This window comes from Puntigrus tetrazona, chromosome 12, assembly GCF_018831695.1.
Source record: "Puntigrus tetrazona isolate hp1 chromosome 12, ASM1883169v1, whole genome shotgun sequence".
Lineage (NCBI taxonomy): Eukaryota > Metazoa > Chordata > Actinopteri > Cypriniformes > Cyprinidae > Puntigrus > Puntigrus tetrazona.
Window position 1 is genome coordinate 16,471,622 of NC_056710.1, and position 24,916 is coordinate 16,496,537.

At 39.5% G+C, this 24,916-nt stretch overlaps 1 protein-coding gene across 1 annotated transcript; it reads left to right on the forward strand.

Annotated features, from left to right (window-relative positions):
- The first annotated feature begins 164 nt into the window (after positions 1 to 164).
- On the forward strand, positions 165 to 20,140 carry hs3st3b1b (heparan sulfate (glucosamine) 3-O-sulfotransferase 3B1b). Its single transcript, XM_043254238.1, has 2 exons — positions 165 to 1,511; positions 17,245 to 20,140. Exons 1-2 carry the CDS (start codon positions 946 to 948, stop codon positions 17,861 to 17,863), a joined length of 1,185 nt encoding a protein of 394 aa, XP_043110173.1. The 5' UTR covers positions 165 to 945; the 3' UTR covers positions 17,864 to 20,140.
- The last annotated feature ends 4,776 nt before the right edge of the window (positions 20,141 to 24,916 follow it).

Below are 24,916 nucleotides of genomic sequence, written 5' to 3' on the forward strand. Positions count from 1 at the left end.
TGACTAGCTGACAGAGTCATGCGATTAAATATATTAGATTTATTTTCTTATTGCATTACACGTTTGTGTAAGACGTCGGAACATTCATAGGCTGCCCCGATTCTTCAGCTGTTTCAGACTTCTGAATAGTTAAATGAACATAGATCTTTTCAAATAAAAACGCTATAAATATCAACACCGTTCTTTTTACGTTTGCTTAATCCACGTGAATATTTACTCATTAAAACTGATTTAAAGCTATTAAAATTCGAGTATACGAAACGTAATTGCGCCTCTGTACAGCTATATGCGTATACCAAGATTAATTAAATACGTTGACTGCGCTTATAGTTTGTACGAGTACTTTGCTAAACTTCCCAAATCCAGATTCTTTTTTAAACCGTTCAGCTGCGTAAAATTTGTATCACTTTGGAAACTCCCAAAACTGGAATAAAAGGATTCCCGTCTAATGTTTCTCTATCCAATAAGAGCGTTTAATCGGCTCTGCGACCGAGTGTCTTGTCTGAAATCCCCGCCTATGTCGCGCCCTGATTGGCAGGGGTCTTTAAGCGGCCCCGCCTTTATTCAAATGAGCGCTCAGCGGTAGGCTGGCCCTGCTGTCAATCACACGCATCAGCGCTGTATAAGGTGTACTCTCTCGAAATCGCTCAGACATTCGAGGATGCGGCCGGGAGCAGCTTCTGCGGCCGGGAATCAAGTGCACCGGTCGTTCTCGGTAGTTTACTCGTTTCCTCCCGCAGATATGAGCGAGAACAGCTGACCAAACTCGCACTCCTAGATGCCCCGTTCACTTTGGGTTAGTTTGTTTCACGTCTGAGGATTTTATTGCGGACTCCAATGGCTTTTAAAAACTCCTGAAGGGGGATCGGACCTGGACCTGGACAGAACTGTACCTACCTGTCAATATGTCCAGCTGGAGCGTGATGGTCTGCATGCACAGGGCTTATGGAATATAGCCTGTTCTGTCACCATTTTTACGCACTCTCTGTCAGTCCCGTGAAGAAGAAACTCGGGCTCCTCTTCATTATGCTGCTCCTCTGGGTCTACATGCTGTACTCCTGCGTCGGCTACTGTGCCACTATGCCACCAAGTTTAGTTGTGCACAATAGTAATAACAACCGAGCGAAGGAGGCGGATTTCCTCGGGAAATACGCCGAGGCAGAAAGTGGCCGGCCGGATCTGATGATGTCCAAGCTCCTGCCCAGACCGCAGAGCTCGTGGACTGAGGTAGAGTCAGACTACGACGAGCCCGCGGTCAGGAGATCTCCAAGAGACTTTTCTAAAGACGAGGCGGACTCGGAGTGGGACGACGGCCGGAGGGTTTCTCCGCTGTCAAGTTTCTCCAACGGCTCGGGCAGTAAGAAGCTGCCTCAGGCGATCATCATCGGCGTGAAAAAGGGCGGGACGCGCGCGCTGCTGGAGTTTCTGCGCGTGCATCCAGATATTCGCGCGGTCGGAGCCGAGCCGCACTTCTTCGACCGTAACTATGACAACGGACTGGACTGGTACAGGTAAGAAATATATAATAAACACTAACTTACACGTTATATACTTCCTTTAATTAATAATAAGTACACTTTGGCTCTACTCTTTCCAAATAGCTTTTTGGCACTTTTTAGTGATAGTATTTATTTTATGATGAATTTTAATTTACTGTTTTATTTGTTTGATTCACATAAGTAAGTGTGTGTGTGTGTTTGTGTGTGTGCGCGCGCGCGTCCGCGTCTGTGTGTTAACGATGTGTTGGCATTTTCTTTTCAAGGAGACTTGAGCTGTAAATTTAATCCAGACTAAATTTTAACTTGAGTTTAACTGCCACATTTACGTAGCCTATAATTCATATTGACTAACTGATAACTCGGTTGTCCTTTTACGAACGCTTTCGGTTTAATTACTAAATAATTTCAGAGAAAAATTAAGAGTGAATTAAAACTTTAATTAGAATGAGTGAAATCCTGCAACTTCTTATGTTTTCCTATAAAATAATAAATAGGCCTACGGCTATAGTAAAGTGAGATAAAACGGAGAATATAAAGTAGTCTGCAAGGCTTTTGAATTCATAAAGCTATAGGCTTCTCTTGATTCATAATTTATCTGAGCTTTAATAGTTCGACTCCTGCGTATTTCTTCTTATTAATAAGCAACGTGAACCAAATTAACACTTTTTTATGGCCACCTTTTAACTTTTTTTTCAAAAGCGAACCTTCCTCAACTCATGCCTTTTGCCTTTTTTCGTCGTATCTGTCATTCATTATGTAATTTTACCCTTTGGCTCGATCTCAAACCTTTCTAGGCAATCAAATGTAATTATTATTATGTAAATGGAATGTTATGTATGATTTCCATCCAGTCATCTAGAAAGGCATATAGTTTGCAGTAGCGGTGGTTTTCAGATTCCAGTTTAAACATTTACTTTGGTTCCGCTGTTCCTGCTACTGTTGAACTATTATACTCGGGGCTGAAATGTTGAACGCGGTCCTTCAAACACGCATCGATCCAAACTGATGTTATTTCAATAAGCGCGATATGTCGGCAACGATACGTTTTTATTTTTATTTTTGTAGTATCCTGAAAGGTGACTCGTGTCCGACCGCAGAGGTCTCTGTCGGACACACTGATCATTGCGGGTCAACGGACCTCTCCTCACGCGCTTACTTTTAGATGATTTTTTTTTTAAAACACAAGCTCTGCGTAAGTTCTTTTTTCCCGCTTTTGGCCCAAGACCTCAGTTTTTACTCTACAATTTTCTTAAATAGGCTGCGGATGCATTGCAACATGATTAGAGCAAATGGACCGTAAACCTTTAAAACTGGAAAGTTGAGTTAAGCTAATGCCTGAACTAAATGAAATCGCTTGACCTAAAAAAGTTTATTAACTGTCGATTTCTAAATCCTGATGAAAACGAGAGCGGTTCGATATTGTGACCGATCTTAATGATCGGTGCGCAACTGTTTATATTTCTGAATCGAGAGAATTGGACCGAGTGGAAAATAAAAATCATACATGAAAGTAATTTGACACAATGGGACCGATACAATTAGTAGCTTGTGAATTGTACTGGACTTGTTTATATGGTCTTTAATGTAAGTTTAGTTCGGCGCAGCTGTGTTTTTCTTTTTTTGCGTTTTTGCTTACAACCCGTAAAATTTCATGTTCATATTTTCGGCTTGTATTTGGATATTCACGCGTAGTTTTTTTTTCTTTTGGACATTGCTAATTGGCCTGTTTCGTTTTATTTACTAACGTGCCAGAACACAGTTTGAGAGCTCATAAATTCATTAGCCACTCGCTGTAACAACTCTAGACATTTGTTTCAAATCAATTCTCGGAGTAGATTCAGGATTTTTCTGGTTACTTATAGGCCCGTGTTGCAGTTGTTTAAATGCGATGACATTTTGACGAACTATTTCTTAGCATTATTAATGATTTACTGTAAAATGCAATTAAATAAACGTATAGCTCCATAAAAATGAAGCTGAAGAGAGAAAGGGATTTATTGCCCCAGAGTCTCTGTCTCTGCTTACCCCAGACACAGAGCGGAAAGAAACACTCAATAAGTTGATAAAACAGTACTGGACTGCACGCCTGTCTCTATAAACGGATTTGCAAAGGTTTGAGGGGGTGAAAGCCCAGTGCTTTTAAATATATGCGACATTTCAGGGCCCCTATAACAAAAAACAGGACGGGTGAAAGAATGGGCGTTGTGGTGAATGCTCGGTAGTCCAGCTTAGATGAAAAGGGAATTATATTCATGCATGTTGAGAGGAAAAAAGATTTATTTGATTAATTATTTAAATGCCGGGGGCCTCATTTCAGTCTGATGCAAATTTAGGCTGATCCAGCAAAATCAGTCAAGGTTGTTCTGAAAATTGTTCAGATGCTTCCGCATCCTTCGTTTGCTAAATTGAACTGATCACGTCTTATAACATATAAAGAAAAAAAAATTAAATTAAGTGGCCAGAAGTGTTAAACGCAACGTTATTTGTAGTGAAAAGAAAGGCGAAAAAAAAATTTTGCCAAAAAAATAAAAAATAAAATAAAAAATCACCAGGGCAGGTCCTTTTTAAATTAAGTAACTTTTTTTTTTTTTTTTTTTTTCTGGAAAAAGTGACGTTTTCTGGTCAGTGGATGTGGGATGTAAAACCATGGTTTTCTTCTAAAATGTTTTTTTATTTTTATTTTATTCCTTCTAATTAAAAAACATGCTCCAAATGAAGAACAGATCCTTTACCAAGTTGCATAGTTGACTGAAAGGATCTGTCGAGTAAACAACCGATAAGTTACATGTAAATATCCAGAAGATGAAAACACTGGGCGTTGAAGGGTATAATGCTTGTTTTCCACTCTTATGAGAAAGTTTTCTGTCTCAAGTTTTACAGGATTCACATGCCATTGCAGCTGGTTTGAGTTGGACATTCGATGCCACAGCGAAATTCTATATCTGGCCACTGCTGTTTGGGTTGAAGATACGAGGCACAAACAAATGCAGACTTTTTTTTTTTTCTTTTTTACTTTTGCTCTTACTTTTCTTCCTCTCTCTTTTCTGTCTCCGACATCTCGGTGTGACCTGGTCTAAAACTGTTTCGGAGACAGACGGAGCGCTTGAGGTGAACCCTCTCTGCTGACATGACTGTTTGGTCCCTACTTTTTTTTTTTTTTACACAAGTGAAATGGCCAAAGTCCTTATTTTTAAAAACTGCCCCTTTCACAAAATCTGACTTTTAAGTGTCCCGTATTCAGCAAAGTGATTTGCTATGTAATGGAAAAGAGCTCATGGTGCAGAAACCATGCATTTTAAAATAATCCCAGCACACAGAAAGCATGCAAGCCATTTTTAATAAGGTGTTTTACTGTGGAAGTTAACTATGTTTATCAGAAAGTTGTGATTGACATTTTTAGATCTTTCTGTGCTACAGAGAAAAAGACAAAGGGACATGGCAGATGAGCTTTTGTTCCTCAGTACTGGCTAGACCTGTTCAGGCTGTTTGAGATACTGTATGTCTTGTGTATGATTCATAGACATTCAAACATTATCTGCAGGCACTTCGCATTTTGTTATGATCTTCTCCCAAGAATGTCTGGTTAATGTAAAGTTTGTAACTACTGCCAGTTTATTTGCAAGAGATATTACAGCAAATAGCTTAAGTCTTAGTGGATTGAATTGTTGAGTAATAACTTTTTGGCAATTGCCCTTTCACAGTTTTCAGTTTCAACTACATTTCTGATTTGTGAGACCTTGCAAAATCTCTCCTGGTTTTGCTGCTTTTTTGTAGAGACTCTGATGATTTAATAAGCAGTTGAGTTGGCTTCTCAAAAATCCCACCCACCCAGACAGACAGGGTCTCAGCTGGAACGGCGAACGTTGTTGAGGCCCTGGTGCTGTGTTTAACTTAATATTACATAATTTTCAAGTCTACCAGAGAATATTTTTAACCGACGACTCATAGGCAGTCAACCATACAGTTAACTAGTAACTTTTAGTCTGTGTCAGCGAGCGTTTGAAATTCAGGTATCTAGTAGTACAATGCAGTTCTTTAGTGTGCAATCCCCGAATCCATCCTGAGATTAAGGGTGTGTTTTCTGAATAGCAGCCATTAAACAACACGGTCCGTAACTGCAGGCCAACAAAAGGACAAGTGAAGCATTGTTCCGTAAGAGGGAAGTGCTTCGCTGAAAATCCTGTTACGCTATCGGACCAGGGAACGCTCTTGGAGGCATGTCACTTGAAAGTTCTGAAGTGCTTGGAAGGCCCTGACCCCCTGCCACCTTGTCCAGATGAGCACTTCCATCCACGGAATGGCTAGTTCTGGATGGATGCCTCTGCTTTTGTACCCACACTCTATGGGGTTTTCACGCCACCATGTAGGTGACCCAAACGGACGCTGTGGCCAGTGACCCCTCCTTCCTGCTTGTATAAAGCAGGGGCCACCTTGTCTAAGTGGTACCGGGTGAGATCAAACTGAAGTTTGGCTGTGCACACGGGGTGTTTTGGTAAACAGTGAGCTGTAGTTGACTGCAAGGGTATTTAAATGGATGTTAATTCACAAGCTCGCAATATGATTAGATTCTGATTCCTTTCTGCATATTTTTTCATCTTGTCTGTTTTTAGTTTAAACTAATGTTGTAAATAAATTATAGCTACTAATTAGATACATTATAAAAACATATATTAATTTAAAAATGAACAGGGCATATTATATTATATTAATTATTATTAATATATATTTTTAATTAAATTATTATTTTTTTAAAATATATATTTATTTAAAATTATAATTACTAGATTTGGTGACGGCTATTTCAGTGAAGGATTCATTCAGAGTCCGTTTCTACAATGGTTGCTCTTTATGTTTTTGATTCACTTAAAAGAATCAGTATAGAAGAGTCATTTGTGTGTAAATCAGAGTATGCTGTTTACATACAGAAAATGTTTTTTCTTGACACAGTGACAAAAATTAAAATATCGGGAATCAATATGAAAAATTAGTGGAAAATATTTTCTTGTTACCCCTCTACTTTGTTGTTGCAGTGTAAGTGTGCGTTATGATAGTTGGTGACTTGTGTAGAAGAAACGTACACCCCCACACCCACAGATAAGCACAAAGTAATGACTCAAGCCAGCTTAGATCCTGTGGGACTACATGTATTGATTAGTTTACGCTGTGGCGGGCACTGTGTGGTGTTGGGTTAAAGGTCTTTGTGGCTCGGGTTATCTGCGAATCAGTTGAGCAACGTTGCCTCTGTAAAGACCATCTGCACTGCAGGTGAGACCCAATCAAGACGCGATCTTGCCTGAGCACACTCAGTTAGTTATTAGACAGAAAAATCTATGAAAATGAAATGTATGTTGTGCATTTGTAATATATTATTGGTCTTTTTTATTTTAAATTTACTTTATTTGCCTGCATTCACTTTAGGAGTTACAGTAATGAATCTATACACCAATTCCAGGTCAGGATTAAGGAGAAGCATCCATGAAAGAGGTTTGGTCTTATAGCAGAATAGACTTCCTCCACTCAGCTGGATCTGAACCTTGACCGGTCATCCATTCAGCAGTCAGCAGGTTGACATCCTCCATTGAGAGCCTGAGCAGAGCTGACTGAGGACATTCAAAGGACTGCCTCCAAATGATGCTTTAGTGTTGGCAAAACTGCTCAGCATCCTTTAGACCAAAGGATTACTCTGCTTTTGTGTTCAACCTCAGCTCTGTTTCTGCATTTTCCTCTCATGGAACTCATCTCTCAAGAGGTGAACCACTTTGTTTTGCTATATCTATCCAGTTTACCATCATCTTTGTATTTATGGTAAGCCTCACATTACAATATGTGTAATTGTAGAACATACGTAAAGAGCCTCTCGTACGTGTCTTCTCTCCTCGTATCTCATATTAGAGTCAGGCCCCATGCACATCAAGCTCTAGTTCTCCCGTCAGAGGCGGAGCTATTGTAGGCCTCATTGCCCACATAAGGCCACCCCCAACAGGGCACATTGGTCAGAGAGTGAAAGTGGGCCCCTACTTGAGCTGGCATGGCTTTACCAGTGGGGTAGACCAAGCAGGGAGGGCCTTAGTGTAGAGAAAGGGGCTTTCATTCGCCAAATTACCACCGGCTAATTGTGAAAGGGATGACCTGGGGAGAGGCGGACAGTAGAGGCCCACTGTGGTGGTCTGCTATTGAGAAACTACAGTCTCCTCCAGAGAAAAGCAAAATAACATGGCTGCCCTCAGCAGGAACCTCCTGCTGGAGGATAAAATAAAGGCAGACAGGAACTTGATGTCAGACCCTCATGTTTCTAACCCTCCTACTGGAATATTGTCTCAAATTCAAACACCCAACATAAGCAACCAATGACAAATAGAAGATGAGAGCTTGTTTGAAACTGTTCATTCAACCTATTTCCCATAGTATTGGGTAATCATTTGCGAATACTCCCTCTTGTTGATTGGACTGTTTAAAACAAGAGAAATATGCAAGATAAAACCATTCATCTTCCAGCTTTTATTTGATTTCAGTGGCTTGTTGTGTACGGACCCTCCCTCTGAGCTTGCAGTGAATTGGGCTCTTTTTAAAGGAGGCGATAATTTGGATGTCGGATGTCAGAATAAAGCTCTCTTTCTTCAACAAGTAAATGCTCATTCATTGTAGCTAAATAAACAGCATTTACAGGAGCCTGAGGGCTTCAGCACGCGGTCCGGTAATTGTTGGCCCAGGTCTCCTACCAGGTCCGTCTCCTCCCAAGTGTGTGATCATCAGAGCTCATTTTCTTAAAGTTTGATGCCCTAAGGAAGAGTATTAGCAGGAGCTGTGAAAAGTGAGAAGAAACTTGAAGTGTTGCTACATACATAACCGCTGACTGCAGATAAATTCTTTAAGAGGCACAGTGTTTGTTTGTGTGTGTGTGTGTCTGTCGATCTGTGAAGAAAGTGAAAAGCAGAGGATCAGGGAGAAGTAGAGACCCCCTGAGGTTTCCATTAACCTCAGCGAGAAAAGAGCAGACAATTAAAGGAACACACACACACTCTGCTGATGTGCCCAGAGGAGCACAGCATGAGCTGAGCTCTAGGGCAACAAAGCCAGTGTCTCCCTGTAGCCCAGGAACTGTCACCACTTTTGTCCTCACACTTTCTCTTTTTAGCTCTTTGCATTGTTTTCTCTCTCTTGCTCTTCTAGGAAAAGAACCAGCTATTAGAAAATAAGTAAAAACATGTGACAAGCCTGTATGTCGTCTTTTTTATAGTGAAAATTTAACTTTTCTACATTGCTAGTAATAAACAGATTTTCTCTGGTTATATTATATTATTTGACATTGTTTTACATTCTAAAATGCACAATAAATACTATATTGGTTTTTATGTGCTGCTATGTTTAATATATCAATAATGCATGGCCCCCTCCCCACAATTTTTATGTTTAGATTACCTTTGTTAAAATTAATCTTTAAAATTGCTTTAAAAGATTAAACACATTTAGCACATTTAAATCATTTACATATACATTCATTTATTTTATTACATTTACAATACATTTAATGACACTTAAATCTTTTGTACATTATAATGCTGCAATGCCTTTTTTAATTTTGGATGAAATTTTTAAATTGCCGCTTTTTTTTATGTATTATGTATTTTTTTAGTATTTGAAGCATGTAAAATAAATACAATTATATATATATATATATATATATATATATATATATATATATATATATAAGTTATATTTAAGTTAAATATCAGGTGCATCCTTAAATGCATGAATACTCTGTAGTACTAAATGTTTTTACATTAGCAATGAATAGGAATATCATTAGCTGAAGTCATATCAGGATCAGGAATGAAAAGGCTTTTATTAAAACAAACCAAAATAGTGAGTTATTCGTTGACTGCTTTTTCTTGCTTTCATAGCCCATTTGTCAAATGTCTCTTCAAATCTGGATTATGTGGTTGAATGGCTTGTCCTCTTGGCATCAAGACTTCAGATCTTGTTTCTTGTGAGACCGTAAGGGCTTCTGGAACATGGACAGAAGAGAGAAAGGAAAGCAAAAACATTTGTCATCGTACTCGCAATACATCAACATGCCTGCTGAAATGGCAACCCCTGAAATCAAATTACACCTGTGACATCCGCACTCGGCTGATTACTTTCAGCAGAAGCTTTTGACAGTGATCTCTTTGTGTTTCGCGCCAGTTATATTGTCTTCAACTGACGCTGAGATACCAAAGCGGACCGTAGCTAGGCTATCAGCCAAAAAAACTTACGTAGAGTTGCCTTAGGAGAGAGCTGTACGCTCTTGTTAGTCTTCTTGTCTTATATGTGCAGTTTAAGTGTCATCTCTGGAGCTATCACCACATAATTTAGCTAATTGTGGGGTAGCAATGAAGAATACTAGTCTGTAGGAATTTGTAAACCATTACCCCTCAATGTCAAAGTAATGCAGCTGTGCTGTAAGCCTCTGATGTAACCGGTTGACAGACTTGGAGGAAATTCCCAGCTTTTAAAGCTCACCTGTCTTCAAAAGCACCTCAGCTGGAGGAGACTGTGTGTCAAGCAAAACAGGATGTAATAGGTGCATGCATGTGTGTTCTTGTGTTTCAGTGTAATAACTTTGTAAAAAAATACATTTTGGAAGTCTCCTTGCCAATTTTACAACAATCTAGCAAGGTATTCTCTTGTCTTATAAGATGGTCTTTTTGACATGCCAGTGGAACCTTTTTACTTTCCAGTGTGAGTCACTGAAATGCACATGAAATGTACCTAAATTATGTATATACAAATAGTATAATTAGCATGCGGAAAATATACATGGCAACCTTTAAACTCAAAGCAAATCTGCACGCTCTTTGGCTTTGTAGCTTTGCTAATAGCCTTAGTAAACAAGTTAAAACCTCATCAAGTCTAGTTACACTAAACACCGCTAACAGTCTAGAGACTCGTTGTGTCACTCAGTGGGAATGTAAATGAAGTGTGGGACTGAGTCCGTTAACACCCTCTACAAACACCCAAAGTAAACAAGCTTATCACTGCGGATTAGCAAGAGCAAGATAAACACCGGGGTACTGGCTTGATCACTGCTAATAACTCAAGTAGATTCAATGGAAAGGCTATTGTTTGTGGAATTACTTTGATTGAACATGGGGCAGTCAATATTGAATATAGGATACATAATTATATGCATTGGGGCGATTTGTTATAATTAAGTTTTTTTTTTTTTTTTTTTAAATATGTTCAAAAAACTAATACATTTTTATTTAATTTTATTTTTCAAGATGTTCATTTACCACCTAAATATTTGGAAATTTGAATTTTGGCTACTATCAGCATAAATAAATTCTTATTTATAATAATGTTGCTTATGATTGTCAATAACAGACAATAATGATTTTAAATGTGTACAATACCCACAAGATTTTTAATAAAATAAAAAACTCATTTGTTATTGAACATTGTATGCTAAATTTTCAGTTTTCAAACTTGTCAGACTTTTAATTTTCACATAAAATGTTTAAAACATGCAAAAAAAGACTTGCACTGAAGCAGAGAACAGACAATGACAAATTCATCCTACTTTTTAAGGTATGACCCTAATATCACAGAATCACACCACCAGCTCTTCAGTACATGCTACAGCTACAGCTGTAAAATGCATGCCTGACTGAGAGAAAAGTGCACTTTATTACTCTGTCTCATCCCTCCATCTTTTATTCAGAGCTGATGGCAGCCTCTTCTTGCTCAGCCTTGTCGCTAACACACAGTAATTCCACTCAGCTGGCACGACCGTCAGGCCGTAACTCAATGTGCACTTCGGACAGCAGAAAACACACCCCACTCTTGTTTTAAAGAGATTTTGGTAGGTGTTGAATGGCAGCAAATAAAGCTGAAACGGAGTCTGGGCAGATTGCAATGTACAGAGCCCGAGGTCTCAGTGATTTATGCGTGTTCTGCCCTTCTCAGAGGCTGCTGTGGTTTTGAATGAGTTTGAGAGTAAGAGAGAGAAAGAAAAGAAGAAAGAAAATGGGCCTGAAATTGTGGTTGGCACAAGTCAAGCCTAGACCTCAGTATGATTGCTGAGTAGATACCCTCTCTCACGATACTCACTTTATGTCCAATGTCTTTATATATACAGCACTACAGGGAGACCTAAATATATTTTTCTGCCCTTGACACCCTAAAACAGACCAGTCTTCATCCCCAAACCAAAGCCCCATGCTCTGAGAGAGAAAATATACAGATTAAACACCTTAATGTTTCTCTTAAGTATTGAGGGGCCAGCCGTTCACAGTTTCAAGCAGATGTTTTTAGCCCTTAAGACATCGATAAAGTAGTTTTCAGAAAGTCTGAGCCTGGCTGCTAGCTCAGCCATAATAATTTAATGAGAAACTAGATCAGCATTAAGGTATAACCCTCTTTAGAGATGACTCTAAAGGAAGAGTGTGTCTATTCTCGGAGAAAGGCAGGTCAGAAGTGTCTGCAATCCTTCCCTGTTCTTTCATTATTTATCCGTCAGAGCAGTCGCTCCACGTGAGAGAGGCTTTCTCCGTCTGTCCGATGCAGATCCAGTGACGAGATCCGTCAGCGAGAATGTCAGAAACTGAAGCTTAGACACACCAACACCTTAGAAGGGCCCGACGGAGACGGCCGTTTACACCTCTTTATGTTCACGTCAGGGTTACATGGCAAAGATCAGAGGCTGAGGAGAAACCCGAGGAAGAGCTAGACGTAGAATGAGAAAGGTTAGGTGAGGAAAAAGAAAAAAAATAGCCATTAGAAGTTGGGATATTCATAAAGCACTCATGCATGTGCTATCTAAGGTCTTGGCTTCAGCGTTGCAGGTTAAGAGGAGATCTCTGGCAATTCTCATTCAGGAAACCAACCATCAAGAGGCTCTAAGTGGCTGCGTACCTCTCAAAATACAGTGGTAACTTAAAGCTGCTGCACACATGCTCATCCTGGCTTTGTGGCTCCCTATTTTTCTCTTTCTTTTCTCCCCTCGCCACCCCATTACCATTCTCCCAGTGCTTGTGCTATAAAATCCAGCTTTGCTCCATAGATTTACAGCTGCAGTTTTGCTCTGCGGTTAAATATAATGTCAAGGCTCCAGGCTCCGAGGGGTGTATTTCAAAACTACAGCCTCGCTCAGGTCTCTATGACGACAAAGAGCAGAAAATATTGTCTGTATGGAGCAGCCTGGGAGGTGCTTGGATTTACCAGATGTAGCCACATGGCCTCTGTTGAAGACAGAATCTATATTTCTCTGCAGGCTTTCCAGACATGGCAAAGAAGTGGTCACTTGAAGTCAAGCTTCAAACTAGAACTTTAAAAAGGTCAAAAACACAATTTAACCATAAAATAATTCAGCCCAAAGAGAGACAGTGGCTTATCAGCTCGCTCTCACCCGTTCATGAAGTGGCAGTGGACTTGCTCCTGAACAAGCCCTCTGTTTCTTTCCTTGCATTAGCTTGTATTAGACTGTTCATGCATGAATGTCACGTCTGTTTTTTTCCATTCTCCACTTCTGATAGTCTAAATTGCTAGGGGTAAGAGTGCCAGCCTTTGCTAGGGTGATGTGTCAGTCAAATGCTCTGATCCTCGTGACACCGGCAGTCTGGGGTTGGAACGCTGTAATCAATAGTCTGATTATGAAACAGAGGCTGTTAAGTGTGTAAACCACTAGCTGCAGATGCAGAATTTTTATTTTTTATTCACAAGGATTCAAATCTTGACCACACACACACACACACACACACACGTATATATATACTGGACACAAAAAGAGGTGGTATTAATTATAACATACATTTTTGAGTGAACTAAACCCTTAATGATTATGACAAACTTTCATTCTCACGCACAGGCAAACTCTCAGACTGCCATTCTGGCACAGGGACTGCCATTTCACATCACTGTAACTGCTTTGCGGCTCTGGTCTTTATCTTTCTAGTGTACCATACCCGAGCAGCTGAGCTGTTAAACTCATTGGCAATTAATTTAAGTTTATTTGACTGCGGAGACTTTATTGCACTGCAGCTTACTCAAACAGCTCTTCAACTTGCCGCTACTGCAGCAGCGGTGAGTTCTTATGCTTAGGAGATGTCTATCAAAGACACAAACACACAGGTGTCTGTTTTGACTTGCTCTTCAAAACCAAAGTGCAGGTACGTCTGTGTTTCTCTGATCCCTCCGAGACTATAAAGCAGCAGATATACAACATGCTCCTAGTCCCAATCAGTTTGCATACAAAAAAGAAAAAACGCATAGCAAACGAACAAAAACGCTAGTCTGAATATAACCATAACAAGACCAGAGTTGAAAGACAGATATACCATAATCCATAGTCACTTGAAAGCAGTGAGATCATAGATAAAGCAAGCTTTACTGACTCTGACTCTTCTTAACAAAGCAAATATGACAGAAGACAAAAACATTGTTAGAAAAACTCCCTTCTATGTCTTTTATTCTGTCTTGTGCTTTTGTCTGTCTTTTTCTTCCTTTGTTTAATTATCTCTACTGGATAAAAAGCCTTTCATCATGCCCCTCAGGGTCATTTCGATCCTATATTAAAGTGAAAAAGTGAACTTTCTGATGTTTTTTCCAGCTTAAACAATATGCACTAAACGTACATCCAAAGTTGATTTAGAACAAGTATGACCATTAGGTCATCAGGATTGTACTTGGAATGAATTACAATAGAAAACCCAAGAGGCGAGGGCAATCTTTGACCTTGCCTCATCATTTGAGAGGAGTGACCCTTTTTATCAGTAGAATCATTTCAAGCACTCATATCCACTTTCAAATCCCCATTTTAATAATTAAAAGGCAGCGTATCTTTACCTGCTCCAGTGGCAGCGTGCGCCCGTGTGCCGGCGAGGCACTTGAGGCACACGTTTGGCTCAAGAGCTCTCCACAGCCTCCTCTCGCCCAGCCCTGAGAGAGCTGGAGAAGTGCTTTCCACTCGTACTTCAATGGTCACCCTCCCCCTCTGGCCTCTCCACGGCCCTTACTCTTTCAGATCATTGAAGGACAATGCTCGGTTTTCAAAGAAAAGAGGAGAAAAAAAGAGAGCCCCGGTGTCAAAGCTTTGCCTGTTTGCTGACGGAATGTCTAAAAAGAAGCACCTCATAAATCAAAACAGGCAAGAAAGGCTATTGTTCTTCCGAGAGCTTGCCTACTTGTCTTCCTCAACCCCTTTCCTCCCGCCCTCCCTTTTCTTTTGCCCTCTGCCAAAATAAAAGAAGTAAGGTGAGAGGATCATTGGAGGCTTTTAAGTTTTTTTTGTGTCTTGTAACTTTTTCTTCTCCCGCTTTTCTTGGTCCAATCCGAGTTTGTTTCCACCTCCCTCCCCCTGTCCCCAATAGCATTAATATCGGCAGCTGTTTAATTTCCATCTATTATTTTATCGTTCTACTATTCTGCTGTTCCATCTATCATTCTATGAACCTATCATTCTATCTACCTAACATTCTATGGTTCTATTATGATTCTATTATTGCATCCATTCATCTCTCCTCCTTTTTATTAGCAATTTTAATCCTTTATATGCAGCAGGATATACGTGCATGTGTGTGTTTCTTTACTCCCCAGCACAGTAGGTGTGGGTGGTTTATTTAACTGTAAAAGCCTGCATTATCTCTTCACCTCATTAGCAACACACATGCAAACATACAGCTGGTTTGCTCCTATTGTGCAGTAATTAGTAAATAAACTTTTTTTTCCATATAACCACACACTAAGAGGCTAAATATTAGTAAGCCTACACCTTCATATTTCTTCCAGACTAGAAATAAACTGTTAAACCATGCAGATGAGGGTGCGAGAGTGCGTCACTGCATAAAAAGGCACTAACATAATCTGTTTTCATTTCACAGAGATTAATGAGGTTTTTTTATCCCTTGTGTTCTTTCCCTCAAACTCTCACTCCAGTGTTCTGACAGAGCAGTAATCAAACTGATATTATCATAATTGGATCTGTGGCCAGCTCTTTAGAGAAGCCATGTAACCACACAAATCTGCCAACAGTTTTCCATCAAATAAATCAACACGTTACCTCCTGCAGCCTTAGGCTGTTCTCGCTTTCTGAATCCAGCGCTGCCTGCTTTTCAGTTGCAAAATGGGGAATTTTTTCACACATAGTTTCAGCTGTGTGATCTTGAAAAATCCTTTAGCGCAGAGAGTTAGTGCTTTGCAGTTGCTGTACAGCAAAAAAACAGCAGAATGCAGCAAAAATCTAGGTCTACAGCAGCACCTGGTATATAGTTTTGAAATTTATGTCTGCATTGAAACACTCTCCATGGGTTTTGTTTATGATAACACCTCTGTCTGCTCTGGTGCTGAGGGGTTCTCACCTCTAACTAGTGAACACCAGTGGTAAAAATAGTCAGGCTTTTACTGTAGACTGTTTGGAGAGATAGAATAAACTGTGATCCACTCAAGTGTGTGTGATATCCTTCAGCAAATTGTTTGCAGACTCTTGAATTGCTCGTAGCCTCGTTTCTGCAGGGTGTAAATACGCAAAGCAGGATTACGCCAGACGCTGACAGCGCACTTCACAATGCGGCAGTAAATTAGCCCTAGTGCTAACAACAAGGCTCGATACTCCAGAGAACACTGGCCAACAAGAGCTTTATCTGTTTGCACACTGATACCCCGAGGAGACTCATTCTAAGTCTGTTGACGTCTGAGCGTGGCTGAAATTAACACTTTTTTATCTTTACTTATCTACATCCCTTGAACTTGGTGTTCTGTTATATATAATATATATAAATATCATCTTCTATGCCTTAAAATTTTCAGTCAGCAGAAGCTGAACTTTCTTCAGATGTGTTTCCGCACTTTTTTAACACGAACATTTTTGGAGCGTGTGTGCCAATGAAATGGGATCCATACCCCCATGTGTCCATCAGAGTCCTCTGTTATCACCTCTTCCACTATAATCCACTCTTCCTGATTGGACAGGGTTGTGAAACCCAAGCCTTCTTGGCGTTAACATGCATGTTCACTTTTCATTTAAAAAATGTCCCTTGATTGCAGTCCTGCACATACCCTATCCATTTCACCCTGTAACTGCCTTAAAAGCAGATCGCTGTCTTAAAAACAAGGCTGAACAACTTTCATGTGGAATGCACATATGTTTTGAAGGCCTTTGCTAAGTGTGGTCATTTGTGTCAGCCTTTTGAAATATAAGTCATTGTTTAGATCTGGGTGGTCAATTGTAAAACAAAAAGTAGTTGTTGAGGTCATACTTTGGAACACTATTGGAATCCGATTCAGAATGAGATGTATATGTGTATATTAAAATAAATAAATATACATATTTGTTAATATTAATGCTTGAATACTGGCCCTTTTAAAACAAACTCTTCATTAATAGACACAACAGCGATTATAATACTAATAGCCAACAATACTCAATATTCATAATGCATATTATATTTTTATGTAGTATGAACTCATAAAAATGCAATGTTGGTTGATCTAAGCATATTTCCAAATAACACTTCTGGATTACAGTATAAAGCTCTTATTATTAAGTAGCAGCCATTATACTTGCATGGTTTATACTTCTGTGACATTTGAATGCATGTTTTGTTTAGCAACCGATGCTAATCACATTTGACCCAGACATCATGGCCTTGAATCTGCTCATTGATTGAGGAGTGCCACATGCTCCATCTGTTTGATCGCGTTATGCAAAGTTATGTTTTCTTTAGACCTCCATCTTAACCCCCTTTCCTTTTGCTCTCTTTCTCCGTAGGGACCTAATGCCTAAAACCCTGGAGGGCCAGATCACCATGGAGAAAACACCAAGCTACTTTGTGACGCGCGAAGCTCCATCACGGATCTACGCCATGTCTCGTGACACCAAGCTGATCGTGGTGGTCCGGGACCCTGTCACTCGAGCCATCTCTGACTACACGCAGACGCTATCTAAGAAGCCTGACATTCCTACTTTTGAGAGTCTGACATTCAAAAACAGGACTACAGGGTTGATTGACACCTCGTGGAGCGCCATTCAGATCGGCATCTACGCCAAACACCTGGACAACTGGCTGCAGTTCTTCCCCATGAGCCAGATCCTGTTTGTGAGCGGAGAGCGGCTTATCAGCGACCCGGCCGGAGAGCTGGGCCGCGTGCAGGACTTCTTGGGGCTCAAGAGGATCATCACAGACAAACACTTCTACTTCAACCAGACCAAGGGCTTCCCTTGTCTCAAAAAGGCTGAGGGCAGCAGCAAGCCCCATTGCCTGGGTAAAACCAAAGGGCGGACCCATCCAAACATTAACCCTGAGGTCGTGCAAAGACTTAGAGACTTCTACAGGCCTTTCAACATGAAGTTCTACCAGATGACTGGGCATAACTTTGGTTGGGATTAACCATGAATGGAGGACTCATTGTTTTCTTTCTTTTTCTGTGTATTTGAAATGGCAAAAAGACATTGAGATGATTGCTATATATATATGTAAAATGTACAGAAATCTATTTTATAATAATTTATTTTTAATTTCTAAGCAATTAATTCACTAAGCTGCCTAACCATACTGTACATAAGGTCCGGCCCAACATTAGTCTCACCACCGACATTCCACATTTTTGATTTGCTGTGCATTTTTTCATTCACAATGAATTTAATGGTGCTTCCGAATTCGAAAATGGTATGACAAACAAAAACTGTTTGTTACGGGTATTGTGCATTTACCAACCAACAGCGACTTTATTCAGTTCTGTATTTCTGTGGTATTTTACTCTCTCAAAAGCATTTCATGTTTCTATTACACTCCATACTGGCCCGAGTTCTACCACATTCGGCTGATAAGCAAGAAAGCTGATCTGATGTGTCCCTTTACTCAATAACATGACGATCAATAGCCCTAATTGCTACTTACAGTGTCACTCATGTTTAGAGTCGACCGCTGGCCTTTCCTGTAATGAATGACCAATGCATCGATGGCTAAATCGTATCTCGGACAACAGCAAGGCAGCATGTCGACATTATGCTAATCGCGTAACATATCTAAACTGATCGATTAGCTTTTCTTCTGCCTCAGAAACGGCCTGCTGTCCTGTCTGAAAGGTTCAAAGGTCAAGATACCATTGGAAGGAACTGGATTTGTTTAAAAAGCAAGAGCCAAATGATGACATATAAGCCTCATATATGGCATGCCCCTATCTTTACGGAGAAGCTTTACACATGCTAGAATATAAAACCCTTAACGTGAAAAGTAGCGTTTCTCCCTCATCCCATCAAAACGCATTTTCCGCCACATCTCAGTTTTCCTCTTCTTGCCAAATTTTTAACAAGCTTGCATTGAGATGCCTCTTTGTTCATCTTTTTCTCATGCGAGCCTTCATGTGCTTTTGTTTGTCTTTCTACTTGAAAGCGCGGAGAACCAGTCGCTCGCTCTTTATCTGTGAAATTCATCCTGTGACCGCTGAGATGGCGGCTGTCTCGAAGGCAAGATAAATGACTGGGCTTCGTACAGCTCTGGTTACTGTTCACTCGGAGCACCTGATTCAGGATCAGCTCACAAGGTGTAGGGTTTGAAGGGTGCATGGAGCCAACATGTCACTTTTTACGCCAACGTCAGGCTGAGATGCTGTTACTGGAGCAGAATTGAAGGGGTGAGGTCACATGGAAGTTTTAAGGCAGAATATAGCATTACGAATGTACTGAAACTTCGCCTTTTTCACCCCTATTTAATATACTGGAAAATGAAATGCAGAGGGGAAATGTTTGTCTAATTGTTTGTTTTTGGATGGATGCATTTAAAAAAAAACTAAATGAAAGCGTTCTGTATCAGCTCACAGATTTTTGTTTTGTTTTACAACATGCTGTGCCTCGAACCAGTCCTGTGCTATGCTAAGCCAACTTCCTTTCATTTAGAGAGGAGATTGTAATATTTATCAGCTGTGAGGACACAGCCATACGATTCTTGTTGGCCTTCGAGTCTGAATTAAGGGAAATTTCCCAGGGCATTTTTCCTACTTTATCCAATTCATCAAGTAATCAAATGTTCTGAGGAGGCAAAAGAGAAACAATGTGAACCGTAATCAAATCATCAAAGCTTGTTTCTTACATTCACATTACATTTAAAAGCAAATCAGCTGGATGATGGCAGTGAAATAGGGTCAAGCAAGTTGTCATCAAATGCTCGCCCATAGGGCCTCCTGTGATTTTTACCAGTGCAATCGAGTTTTTTTGGTTCAGAAACAACTGTCCCGGGATGTCGAAGTTGAGCTTTATTGTTCAGGCATTTTCTGGGTCTAGTTCGTCTCTCACTGATTACATGTGAACTGCATGTGAATTCCCATATGTCAAAAGTTGGTATGAGCAAAGTTTCTTATCTTTGCTCAGGGTCAGGCAGTGTGTGCTGATGCATCTGTTTAATGGTTGAGTTTTATTCAACCTCATAGAGATATCCAGATGTTAGAAATGTTTGTCTTACTCTGAGTATAACACATACATAGACTAGAAATGATCTTTATGTACAAATGATGAGGAAGACATGTAAACCAAGTATTTTGTGGTATCAAAAATTAATTTTACACCATGAAAGAGAAAAAAGGAACAGATGTTTCTAGATAATTAAATACTGAACATTCATACTTTTGCTTTGTATGAAGAATAAAATAAAATATATTTTACCAAACAATTTGACTCTGTCCTGTCTCTGATCACCAGTAATGTGTCTTCTATATAAAATACGATAAAGTTATTGAGTTCTACATGAAAAGGTGAAAAAATTGTATTGTATCATTCAAAAAAAGCTATTTTTGAATCGATTCAATTCTCCCATAAAGCATTCATTTACCTCTTTACATACACAAAAAAAGAAAAAATGTAAGACCAGTGACAAATTCTCAGTACAACTATTTGAACTTTTATGATTTATTACCTATAAATCCGCATTTTACGTGTAGTTTCATGACTTTTAAATCTTTGAAAAGTTGAGGAAGGTCACCATATTTGAACATGACTTTAGAGCTCCCTCTCCACCATGCACCATATACAGGACATTGTGAATAAAAAGTAAAAAATAAATATAGATTTCCAAAATACAATAGCTGTAATAACATGGCCTGAAAGTGAGTCAGATGTTGATTCAGTGATTCAGTCTAATGAAAGATTCTGGCTCAAAAAAGTTGCCAATATGCATACATGTAGATATCCATCCTAAATTCTAGCAGTAATTTTCAATACCATTTAGGGCAGATATGTTGGATAGTATACAAACTGGGATGCAGGGGTAGTCATTTGTTTGTGAATCGAATAGCATTTTTCATTCAATAAAAAGAACCGGCACATAAGAATAATTCATTCTGGAATCCGACACTGGTCGAGCTGTATGTTTTTGATTCAATAAAAATAACCAGTTCATGAATTATGTGTTTGACTCCTCTGATTTCATTTGTTATGTTTGCGCAATTAATTATATTGCATTTCTCGTCATTGTTTCAGGGTGTGAGGTATTTTATTAGAACCATTCGATGTTTTCAATAAAGACATTGAATTCGTAAGACGTGATTTATTTTGCTGTAAAGCTGAAGATTTGAATAACGCAGCTCGCCATTAGTTGCGTTTTTGTATATTTTTACAGTTTGGTTTGTTGATTATCACTTTACTTTTTGACTTTGATCTTGCTGTCACAAACAGTTAATTTGTGCTTCAACGAATTCTACCTTTTTCACAGCAATAACTTGGGGTTTTAGAATAATTTTCTTGGAGCCATGTTCTTGTTTCTAAGGTAGCTATAGAAAATTACGTAAATGCACCTTACTACAAGCTCAGGAAGTTGCCAGCCTGTAGCACTTGAAATGACCACTGATTCTCTTCGTAGTTTCTTTTCAAATGACTCAGAGAAGGATTTGTGGAGCATCTAGTTCAGCTTCTTTCTCCGTATTGCCTCATATAGAGGAGACAGTCAGTGGATACATTCCAGCAGCCCACCCACTGACCCTCTAATGAAAGGACATCTCTGTCCATGTACCTGTGGTGAGATCCACCAAACTCACTGGTGTGCTTATTGCTGGTCAGAGCCACCAGGCTGGCTATCAAACAAGACTGCAGTTCATCTTTTTCGGGCAGTGCAGTCTCTGGAGACAGGTGATTTGCACCTGGGTTAGAAAGTGTGGTGGAGCAGCATCTGCCATGGACACTAAAACCTTACAAAGCCCTATATGGGTCACCTGAGGATGTATGAGGGATCTTTTGTGTTCTGCTGGTTACGCAGGTTGCTTAAAATTACTTTATTTCCCCAAAAAAGTTTTTTTTTTTTTTTTTTTTCCTGGAAGTGTGTGTGTGCATATTGAAAAGTAGAACATTTTGTTGTATTTATATTACTGGACAACTCTTGCCATCAGTAGTTGCTTCCATCCAAGCTGAAAATGTAATTGTTTGAATTAATTAGCATTTATTTGTTTAAGAATGCCACATTCAGACAGGGAGATCATAGCAGTAATCAATAATTCTAAATCAAATAGCTACTTTTATGCATTTAAGTCAATTTTTTTTCTTTTCTTGCGTATCTTTTATCTGTTTGTGCTGAATTACATATGCACCTCCTCCAATCCCCCCATCCCCCCCAAAATGTGCTGTTGCCACAACAAAAGGTCAAAATGTTTCAGTATTGCATCTTTCCTAGACAATAACAGTGTAAATTTCTTCCCCTGAGGGAAAGGTCAAAGTAGTGAATCATATAAAACACATAAAAGTTTAGTTTTTTGGGATATCTCAAATCATTGCATACAAATGCATACTCCACCCCAAAATGAGAATTTTGTCATTAATTATTAACCTCCTTGTTGTTCCAAACCTGTTAAAGCTTTGTTTGTCATCAAAACACAATTTAAGATAATACAATTTTAAGAAATATAAATTGACTGCCAAAGTCCAGAAGAACAACAATTCAGATTGAACCTCCAATGGCAGATGGAATATGGAATGTTTTTTTTATATCTTTCTGGACCTTGACAAAATTTTCATTTTGGGCTGGAGTAAATCTTTAAGATTGCGTACAGATTTTTTTTTCTTAAATGCTGCTCCATTTCTATAGTGACAGTTGCCACTATCATCTTTGTTTCCAGCTCTTTTTTTCCACTCTAAGGGATGGCTGACATTCTGCAGGGTTGACATGTACTGAAAACACAGCTGGCCCTGGAGACCTCCAATGGGGCTGAGGTGTTACCCGATCTTAGAGATCCTTGGCTGGAATAGAGCAAAGCCGAGCCTTGGGTGACTCCTCTGCCCTACGGGAGCAAAGCATTCTAGGGAATGGAGACGAGGGCAAGAGCCATATGCTCTGTTGTAAACAACAGGGAGTCTGTTGCCCACACGGCAACACTTCTATGTTGTTTGTGCGCAACTACAACAATTGTAATTTAATCCCAAAACCGCCGGTCCACTTATTGTTATGATAATTGCTGGTTGGAAGGATTCTGAAGATTTAACTCAACTCATTCCTGCTGGAACTTGTCACGTATTTAGCTAATTGACGTACCCTGTTAGAGATAGCTGAAAATGACGCCATGAGGGAACGAACTTGGTCTTGTTTGGAGCGAGACATGTCTCAGCTTTCCATTTTTCTGCGTCGTGCCATAATTGTTTTTCTTTCATCAAGATAGCAGTCAACACTAGCGTGTCTGAGACTGAATAATTGCTCACCACAAACCGAAGTTCATTCCGGTTAGTCTGTTTACACCATTCCGACTTCCCTGGCTTCCATTCAAAACCTCATTCTGTTGACATGACCCATACCGATAAATGATGAACCTGATTAGGCGATTCACAGGTGAATGACATGTCTATTCCTTGAAGACATGAGGGCTTGGAGCCAGGACACCTTCAGAGGAAGTGTTTATTCTGCTCCTGTTAAGCTCTGGGCACTGAATGGTATCCAGTAATTGCTACTTTACTGCTAACCAATGACTTGCTGTCGTCACAGTTGCCGTGGGGATGTTGTGGGTACGGCTGCTATTGTTTTTGAGGTTTGGATGGGTGCATACACCTGGCCCTTTCTTGGCACGCCACAGTTATAAACCCCCTTTTTCACTATGACTGTGATTGCTTTGTAGCATATTTTATCTGGCTTGATTTGAACAGCAAAAGGCCTACCATAGAGGAAAATATGGCAGGCTGAAAAGACGGTATGAATCAATAATTCAGTGTGCTCAGCCCCCTTGATACCGCATTAATTTGTGAACTCCATGAGGTTTCTTTCAATTAAAAAGCAGTACGTAGTGAGCAGCACTTGAGCTTTCCTGACAACAGACCCCTCCGTTTTATTTTTTAACAGTGTCAAGTTATGGTTGGAAATGTAAGCAACTTTTGCTTTCTTTTGTTGCACATGTGTCAAGGGTGGAGGAAACAGAACTGGCGGTACATTTTCCATGGCGTCAGAAACATGGTTTGTACATGAGCTGTCTGCCAATCAAATGGATTGTGAATTCCTTTGAAGTTCCAGTTTAATTCCTAAATTGTATTTGAATTTGAGTTTAGGTAGAAACATTTTGAATTTAAAACGAAAAGTCATTATTACAGCAAATTTTTATCTCGAAAAGCAGTTTTTCCAAATTTTGAATATTAGCTTGGCTTGTTTGAAATGGGAAAAAAGCAGAGTAAGAGTTATAGACTTCACGCACTAATAGATATGGTATTCCAACTGGCAAATTCATATTTATGAGTTCATGATTCAGAATTATGACATCTGGTGTGTTCCGGTTAGTTTGGTTGGAGCAAGACGGCGATGCACCTTTTATACACACACACAAATAAAATAACTCTACTAGAATGTGCATCAGGTATGTTATTTTTTTATTCATATAGGTGCTGAAAAATTGTTATATATTCTTTCGTAATTGTCCAGTACTGTCATATTTTTGTACTTGCATCATATCTAGTTGTATTGTAAATTTATTTAATTCTAACAGATTTCTAATAATACAGATGTTGCATCCATGGCATCACCTCCAACTTGAAAACCTGTGTTACAATTAAATTTTTTTTTTCTCTCATTCAAATCCAATTTGGCTTCCTATGCTCTGGAAAATTCCACTATTCTAAAAGTTTATGTTTGCTGTGAATCACAACTGTCCGTTCTGTGTGACATACAACACCCTCACAGGTGTTTCCTTCAGTTTGGCTTTCACAGAGTGTGTGTTACTCCATTTAATATGCTTGCGTGCCTCCTTTCAGTTGATAAAATCTACACTCGGCCCTTGTGCCAACCAGATTATACATATTCCATCACTTAGTTATATAAAAAATATCAAATTTCGATCATGATTCATGTATATGTGGTTATTGAGGACTATTTGGCCAACAGACTGACAGGTAATGCTGCCGGTTACCCGTGTAGGATCTCACTGAGCTTTAAGATGGGGTAACTTTTGCAGGAAGCAGCATGCCGGATCATGCAGCTGTCTTTTATATG